The following is an 8,940-nucleotide window of genomic DNA, read 5'->3' as shown; positions in this document are numbered from 1 at the left end:
CCAAGGTTTTAACTCGAACGAATTGATTTCTAGTTCAATTTCTTCAGGCATGTCAAGGCATGAATGATCGGCTAGAAAGTTAGCCAAAGCCTGATTTTTGACTGCCTTTTGAGGTATATATTGTATCTCGAATTTCGATAAAGCTAGTGTCCAAAGGCCCATACTTTGGTGTAAAATAGGGCGCGAGAACATATACTTAACTAAATTTACTTTAGAAATTAAATAAACGGTTACGGGCCGTAAATAAACCCTTAATTTTGTACATGTGAAATACAATACAAGACATAATTTTTCGATAGCAGAGTAATTACATTCACATTTCGTTAACCGTCTACTTAAGTAGTAAATTGCCCTTTCTTCACCAAATTGGTCTTCCTGTGCCACCATTCCAGCTATTGATTCTTTTTCAGCCGATACGTACACTTTCATTGGCCGTCCTTGGATTGGTGACACCAACACTGGTGGATTTGATAAATATGTCTTTAGGCTTTCAAAAGCCTTTTGATGTTCTTCTTTCCTGACGAATTCGTCCTGATTTTTCAGTTTTAAAAGCGGCGAAAAGACATTAGTTCGTCCTGTACAGTTAGAAATAAAGCGTCTTAAAAAGTTTACTTGGCCTAGAAACCTTTGCAATTCTTTTTGTTGCTAGGTGGTTTGGCCTCTAAAATGGCCTTCGCTTTATTTTTATCAAGTTCGATCCCTCTCTTGTGTACTAAGAAACCAAGAAAATTTCCTGCATTAACACCAAATGCACATTTCAAGGGATTCAACTTTAACTTATATTGCTTCATTCGCTCAAACGAACATCTTAACTGTTCGAAATGGTCCTCTTCTTTAATGGACTTGACTACTATGTCATCTACATACACTTCAACAAACTTGCCTATCATATCATGAAAGATTAAATTCATTGCCCTTTGATAAGTTGTCCCTGCATTTTTTAGGCCGAAAGGCATAACCACCCATTCAAAACATCCTAGAGACCCAGGGCATCTAAAGGCAGTTTTGTGTATGTCTTCTTCAGCTATATAAATTTGATTGTATCCTGAATACCCATCCATGAAAGAATACATGACATGTCCGGCAGTCGAGTCTACTAAAGAATCCACCGTGGGCATTGGATACTCATCTTTGGATGTAGCTATGTTTAAATTCCTAAAGTCTATACACACCCGTAGTTTACCATTCTTTTTAGTACTGGCACGATATTGGACAACCATTCGACATATCTGGCTGTTCTAATAAAACCTGCTTGCAATAATCGCTCTATCTCTTTCTTAATCTCAGGGAGCACATTAGGAGCAAATCGCCTAGGAGGTTGCCTATGAGGTTTAAAATTAGGTTTAGTTGGTAATCTATGTTCCACCAAGTCTCTATCTAAACTAGGCATTTGTTCATATTCCCAAGCAAAACAATCTTTATACTCCTTTAACAAAGCAATTAATTTATCACTAACCTCTTGATCGAGCATCTGACTGATGAATGTTGGACGGTTTTCTCCTTCATTGCCAATATTTACTTTGATCAGAGGATCTTGTGCTTGAGCGTATCCAGGTTTGATGATCCACATCACTTCGTCGTCCAATTCCCTTGTAAGTACTTCTTCTTCTAAACAGTCCACCTTGTTGACTTCTTGACCAATGCTTTGTTCTAACTCGAATACTGCTAATTTGTCCTTCAGTACTTTCAGGGCTGTCTCTTCTTTAGCCTTGTCATTGCATTCCTTATTGAAAGCCATTAGTCTGGTTTTGAAGGCCTGAATGTCGGCCATTTGCTTTTGTAACTTAGAATCCATTCAAGACTCCTTGATTATTCTTTTGCTAATTACTGACTCTTCTAGGGCCACTATATTTGGCCTCATCTGTTTGAACATTTCAGTGAGTGCGTCCACTGAGAATGGTTCTTCGCTTTGCGTGACAACTTGAGTTTCTTCCCCATCTTGTACTACCCTGACAGGTCCATAGTTTCCTTCGTACATGAACTTTTCCACCGAGTTTGCTTCTGCGACAAAAGGCCTATGATCGGCCTGTACCACCTCAGCTTCGCCTTTGTTATTCCAAAAGATCAGGCATTGATGGAGCGATGAGAGTATACAGCGACTTCCGTGTATCCAATCTCTTCCTAGTAGCACATTGTAACTAGTAGGACCATCTATTACAAAGAAGACAGTGGTCCTAGTAGTCGTCCTTATAGTTATGTCCAATGGCATAACTCCCTTAGCTGAAGTTGCTCCTCCATTGAAGCTCGTGAGGATGACTTCTGTAGGAATCATGTCACCCTCTGTCTTTGCGAACTTCCTCATCATCCTAGATGGAATGGTGTTTATAGCTGCTCCATTGTCGACAAGCACTTTTGCCACTGAGATGCCGTTAACTAGAGTTTTAACGTACAATGGCCTCAAGTGTTTAGTCAATTTCATGGCTGGCCGTTTAAAAATAACTTTTTCGACAGCCTCTATTTCTACTTCCTGCTTGTTTTCTATCGAATTATCCCCCTGTGATAAGTCGACGTGCAGTATATCGCACTGATCCTCTGTCTCATGAACTTCCTTCTTACTTTTTTCTAATGCTTCCTCATAAGTTACCCAACCTATGGGAGGGGACATTATTCTTGGAGGTGATCCATACTTTTCAGATCGAGGCACTCTCTTTTTCCTTTTGAGTGTCCCGTACAGTACGTAGAAATCGAAAGGACGCCCAGATGGCTCTCCCAACAAATCTACTTCGCGAACTCCCTCTCGATGTAGTTGCTTCAACAGAGTCTTGCGCGATACTCCTCTCTTTCTTCCTTCTGCTTCTAGGTCGATTTCTTCTTCAATGTCTGTCATCTCGTCGTCCTCTTCATCATTATAGGCCTCTCTAGAAGTCTGGCCTTCTTCACATTCCAGCACACAAGCTTCTCCTTCGTTATCCTCCCTCTCTTCTTCTTTTTCTTTATTCTTGAATTCATTGGCCAGTAAGTAATTATTGATTACGATAGGAGGCAACATACCGAATTGGATGGTAAGGGGCTGATCTGGATCTTCTCCATCCCTTCTATCTCGCTCAAACTTTGATCTCCCAGAAGAAGTTTCTGGCAGTTCCTTCATTGATTCATCTGTACCGATCTCTTCACTATCTTTGAGGACATTTTGATTGGCTACCTTGAGTAGTTTAGGCGCTTTAGGATGTGGCACTCCCAGTTGCATCCTCATCATCCGTCCATAGTTTCATTGGAAACGTTTTTGTTGGGTTCTAGTCATCTCATCGAAGAGTATTATCTTTCCTGCATTATACTGGAATGAATGCTATACATTTGGCCGGCGAGGTTGCGGCCTGAATGTTCTTTCATTATCTGCTGGCCTGAACTGCCTCTCAAAAGGCGATCCTCTATAGAATGATGTACCTCGCCCTCTACCAGGTTGAGTGTTTGGGAAGAAGGTAGGGCGATGGGGATGCTGCCATATCCCTGGTTTCTCCGTATTTCCATTCACTTCTTTTTTACATCTTGCACATAGGACGTTTTCGTCCTTTTTTGGTTCTTTCCCCTTGATTCGTTCAAAGACACTGGGATGTGGTCTATGATCCTCTTCTCCATCACCTACGACCAACTTGAATTTTGGCAACTTGTTTTTGAATCCAGATATCACCATGTTCACTCCAAGTGGCTTTGGAAAAGGATTTTCATCCACTGCCATCTTCTTCTTATCGTCGAACGTAATTCGTCCTGATTCAATGGCATCCTGCAATACATGGCGAAAAACCAAGCAATTGTTAGTCAAATGTGACCATGCATTATGCCACTTACAATATTTTTTACCCTTAATTTGTTCAGGGTTTGGCAATTTGTGCTTATCGCTCAACTTTATCTGCTTATCCCTATATAATTTATCAAATAAAGGTCAGCTTTGGTTACATCGAACGAGAACGTTCTAGCCTTCATGTTTTCATCTTTTATGGGCTCATCTTTGCCCGATGGTCTAGGCTTGGCCATTATGGGACAAGTATACGTATCTCCTTTGATCAATTCGACCAAACACATTTCGACTTGATCGTATGACTCGTCGCTGATGGTATGAACGTCAAAATTTGGGTCTTTGTAATAAGTCCCATTACTAGAATTTTTCATCTGTTCTTCCTCTCTTATCAGTCGTTCATACCTAATCACATTCGCACTCAACTGGAAAAGGTCAGGAAATTCCTTGTCCTGGAATTTCTTTTTTAAATCAAAGCTCAAGCAGCCCTGAGCGATTTTGACAAATTCTTTTTCAGGCAGAGGTACAAAACACTTACTTCTTGCTGTCTTGAACCTTTGGAGAAAACTTTCTGCCCATTCGTTTGGCATTTGATGTAGATTCGCCAAATCAGCCAAAGTGACTTCAGACTCAGTTTTATAAAACTGAGCGTGAAATAGCTGTTCCAATTGTTGCCATGTTTGAACAGAGTTCGCTGGCAAGTTGATGAACTAGGAGAAAGCTACTCCTGTTAATGAACTAGGGAAAAGCCTCATTTTATGGTAATCGGTTACGTCACCACTTTGCAATGTGAATCGCCCTATGTGTTCTAGAGTAGACATCTCTCCTAAACCGGTAAACAGTGAAAATTCTGGCACTTTGTACCCTCTAGGCCATGGATATGCTTGGTCTACCAATCAGGATATGGCTTTATGTAAATCGGCCTAACGACGGGACGCACCCCAAAAGCCATCTGATCCTGTACGATTTCCATAATCTGATTCCTCAACATGACGTTGGAGTCATATGGAATTCCTACAGGCTAGTTAACCGGTTGATTTGCATGAGGCCTGATCTTTGGTCCTTGATTGCCAACAAAGTTACCATAATTAGGGCCATTACCATTAGCCCGAACATCTATTACCTCATTAACACGTGGGGTATTCTGTCCATTGTTTAGGACATTATCTCTTATATTTGGATTACCCCCCAAGTTAGGTGTACAACTACCATTGTTCTGATTTGGCACCGCAGTACCCCCTTGGTTTGAAGTAGAGGGACCAGAAAGTGGTTCTACCCCTTGATTCGGATTTAGGACTGAGGGATTATGTCCCATAATTGTCCTAATTTGAAAGCGATTTGCAAGAGGTATAACCGGTTGACATATTTGGCCTACTAACTTATTCATTGTTTCGTTCAAAGTGTTTAGTTGTTTGGCCATGTTGTCATAATGTGCATTCCCATTTTGGGTAAATCTTTCCATATTATGAATACTTCGAAGATTTACCTGTTCAACGACGTCTTGTGTGAGTTCTCCAAGTAATGCACACATGGTTCGAGGACTCAACTCCGTCATTGGTTCGTAACGACTGTTACTACTCTGATTCTGTCCATCTGTTCGTGGAAAGGCATGCTGCTCCTCATATCGCTCGATCACAGACTGGACTCCTCCCTGACTTGCTGCTTCCTTATCGGATCTCTGAGGCATATTGTTTCACCTTTTGTATTTTCAACACCAAACACCACTGTCCCACTAGGCGTGCCAAATTGTTTCGTGCGGGTTAGTCGCTAACAATTAAAAGGGATCAGACGATTGTGTAAGGGACAAACCTCTTGAGACAAAGTCCCAAAAAGGGGTGTTCTTTTATTAACGATGACTTTACAATTGGAAATTAAAAACAGAATACCTCCAAGGGGCGCAAGCACACGAATTACTGAAAAAAGTATTTAAGTCTAAGCTAAGGAAATTAAAATTACATGTTCTCTGTTCGAGAGTTTTTGATTCGATCCCTTTGCTCTATGTCTTTTCTCCCTTTTATACTCCATGGATGATCTCTTTGTGATCAACCGCCTAAAAATTGCTTAATCGTTCTACAACTGCCCACTTTCCTCATAATGGCCAGCTTGTCATGAAAACTACCTTTTTTAACTGCTGCCATTACTCTTCGTCGTTCAACCGTTTTCGATTGAATTCCTTGAATCGTGGAACGTGATAGGGATGCTTTAATAACTACTTTGATAACTGCACTTCTTGATAACCACAACGCTTTATGTTTGCTAAGACCTTGGGCGACCTGAAGGTTTGGACGAGAATAGAGTAACAGCTCTGGGTGATTGCATGGCACTCCATTCGCTCAGATTCTGGGCGACTTGCAAACTTGGTCGACGGCGTTACCGCGTTCTTGAGCCTCCCTATTTGGGCCTTCAACTTGAATTGTTTGATTGGGCTTCGTTCTTTGGGCTATCTGATTTGGGGATCCTCCAATTGGGCTTCATTCTTTGGGCCGTTCGATTTGGGCTGAATTTTTATGTGTAAACACTAGTATAATTCTTCCATGGACTCCCTTAGTTGTTGAAGCTCGTGAAACCCTACTTCATTCACAGGGGTTTCCACCAATGCTGGATTTGACTAATTTTTCTCATATTTTCTAATTCTTCTCCCCTTTTTCTTTCCATTTCGATTTCATTGAGAATTTGACTGAGTTGCAAGTTTAGTTCACAGACAGAAGAAATCCTGTGAGCATCAAGAAAATGGAATACAGTGCTGGGATTTAGAGACGGATTTTGGACCAAAAACCTATTGATTATGCATTCAACATTAGGGTCCCTGAAAGAGAATACTTTTCCAGCTGGAGAGAAAATTATAATGGCAATTTCAACCCTGCAGAGTGTACAAAGTTCACTAGCCTTCTTGAAAAAACCTGTTCGACGTTTCGAGAACGTAATTTGTAGGTGATTCTTAATCTCTATTTTTGCAAGTTTGATCTTTTGGCGACCCATGCTAGGTTTCTTTGCCATGGGAAATTGGTAATGTTCGTGTGTTTCAAAAGGATACAGGAAAATTTTGTTGGTTACAAGAGTTATGTTGAAATAAATTTTGGGAAGAAACATGGACAATATATAGGGACTTGAAATTTATTTCTTAAAGCTGGCTATGATCATTGATTAAATTAATTTGGCAGTTTTTTTGTGAAATTCGTCTGATTTGGGAGTTATAATATCTTCTTTACATAATATGGATGATTGTCATATCAATGTTACTTAGTTGGCATGACTGAAACTAGTTCACTATTGAATGCCAAATTTTTCGTTATGATTTGCAAATTTTGATATCAATAATAACATACGAATCTTTGGATTTTGACTAATCCTAAGAACTGCCTTTAATCATTAATCCACAAGGTAATATATGTTTTAATTAGTAATTGTAATTGTGAAGTTAACAGACTAGAACTATATGTATTTACAGAAACACTTGGATATTTGAGAAAGATTAACTATTATTAATATAAAAAATAAATTGAGAACTAATAGAGTAATTTTGGGGGGGGAAATAAAGTCCCATTTGGCACTAGCACCATTCTTTTCCTAAAAAACTAAAATATATACTTGGAAGGAAGTTATTTCCATTGGGGCAAGTTCAAGATTGACACTTACTAGAGGCACTCTTGTTATAATGAAAAATGCATAACGTATTCGTGGCAAAGTCGAACAAAATGTGACATCTTCTTTTCGTAGGTAACATATTAATTTTTTTCAGAATTATTTATTACGACAATAATAAGTTTACTATTTGTCAATTTTTGTCTTAAATGCCCTCAAAAATAGTTGGTGTGGTCTAAAACTAGATGACTATTGCATGCCAAAGTTATTCATTACAACTTGGAAAAAAAATGATATAAATGTTAGTATTTTAAAATTTGTGAATAATGGAACATTAAGTGGGTAAAAACGTCTAAAACAAAATTAAGAAGCTAATTAAGACAGAAAAAAGAAACAGTCAATGTAACAAAAACTTATTTAGCGTAAACTTTTATATGTAATAATGTTTGCATGTAGTTGAAGTAGCTTTTGTACTTCATCAGCCAGCTTAGTCGAATCAGTGACATAAGTATCTGGATTTAGAGTGATTCATGTCTTAATTACTCTTAACGGAATTTATAACATTAAAAGTCTACGATTACATGAATTTACATAAACAGCTCCAAAATTTGAGAAAGAAATAACGTAAAGCATAAGGGTGCGTTTGTTTGGCGCGTTGTATTAGATTGGATAAGGGTCAATTTAATTCTATCATGTGTTTGGTGGAATTAATGTTCGAATTAAACTAATTTAGGATGTTTATTGTCCTTTAGTCGACCGGACAAAATTTATTCACTTCACGTGTTTATTATAGATATAGAACCTTTATTCTTAACACCAGTCTAGGTAAAAGTGGAGTTAAGAATTTATTGTTCGATAAAATTAGGATGCATTTTTGTTCATCACACAATGAATTTAATGGAGTCCAATATGGAACATAGCATTATTCGTTTTAGACCGAATTATTAATTCAACAAGTTATGAATAACAAGGAACAAATTACTTGAATTCAAATATGTAAGTTCATTCATAATTAAATTAGTTTTTATACAAGTAAATTCACTTCTAAGTAAAAATTTAATTTACGAGTAAGTTTACCTAAAAGTGAAAATAATATTCATAATTTATAAGTGTTACGAAAATCTCTCAATAAATCTTGATTCCGAACTCAGAAAATAATCAAATGAACACAAGTTTACCTCGGCTCGACCCAAGAACTTCACCTTCACTTTGGACTGTCCAAACTCTCTCAAACTCCACAAAGGAGTAGGTACGGTGTTGGTGATAGGGAGAAGAAGAAACAATAATGGCAGACTTACTCCAACCACCACCAAGCCGGCTGCCCCCGCACATCTTTTGGCCCTCTCTCCCTCTCTCAACACACACCTGCACACCACCATGAAGAAAACGGTTTCAAGAAGATGGCATATATAGTGTTAGTTTAGGTCACTTCAATTGGGCCAAAGGTTCACTAAGTGGGCTACCAATTAACCTAAACTAATGGGCTAATATCCAACTTCATATTAATCACTAAATGGTCCTACTAACCAAAGAACCATCCAACCCCAACCCGAGCCATCCAAAAGTGTAGTTCATTTCGGAGTCGAGTCGAGTCCATGGTGTCGATAAATAATTCGACAATTATT

The 8,940-nt window shown here is 38.6% G+C and overlaps 1 protein-coding gene across 1 annotated transcript in view; it reads right to left on the bottom strand.

Moving 5' to 3' along the window:
• Window positions 1-6,712, bottom strand: part of LOC111378113 (agamous-like MADS-box protein AGL62) — a 12,843-nt gene extending 6,131 nt beyond the window's left edge. The window contains exon 1 of the mRNA XM_023001284.1: window positions 6,433-6,712. Coding sequence (XP_022857052.1) covers window positions 6,433-6,712 — 280 coding nt within the window. The remainder of the gene's footprint in view (window positions 1-6,432) is intronic.
• Between the last annotated feature and the right edge of the window lie 2,228 nt (window positions 6,713-8,940).

Source organism: Olea europaea, unplaced genomic scaffold, assembly GCF_002742605.1.
Source record: "Olea europaea var. sylvestris unplaced genomic scaffold, O_europaea_v1 scaffold1767, whole genome shotgun sequence".
In the NCBI taxonomy this organism is placed as follows: Eukaryota; Viridiplantae; Streptophyta; class Magnoliopsida; order Lamiales; family Oleaceae; genus Olea; species Olea europaea.
Note: the sequence above shows the minus strand (reverse complement) of the source record. Positions and strands in the feature narration are given on the sequence as shown.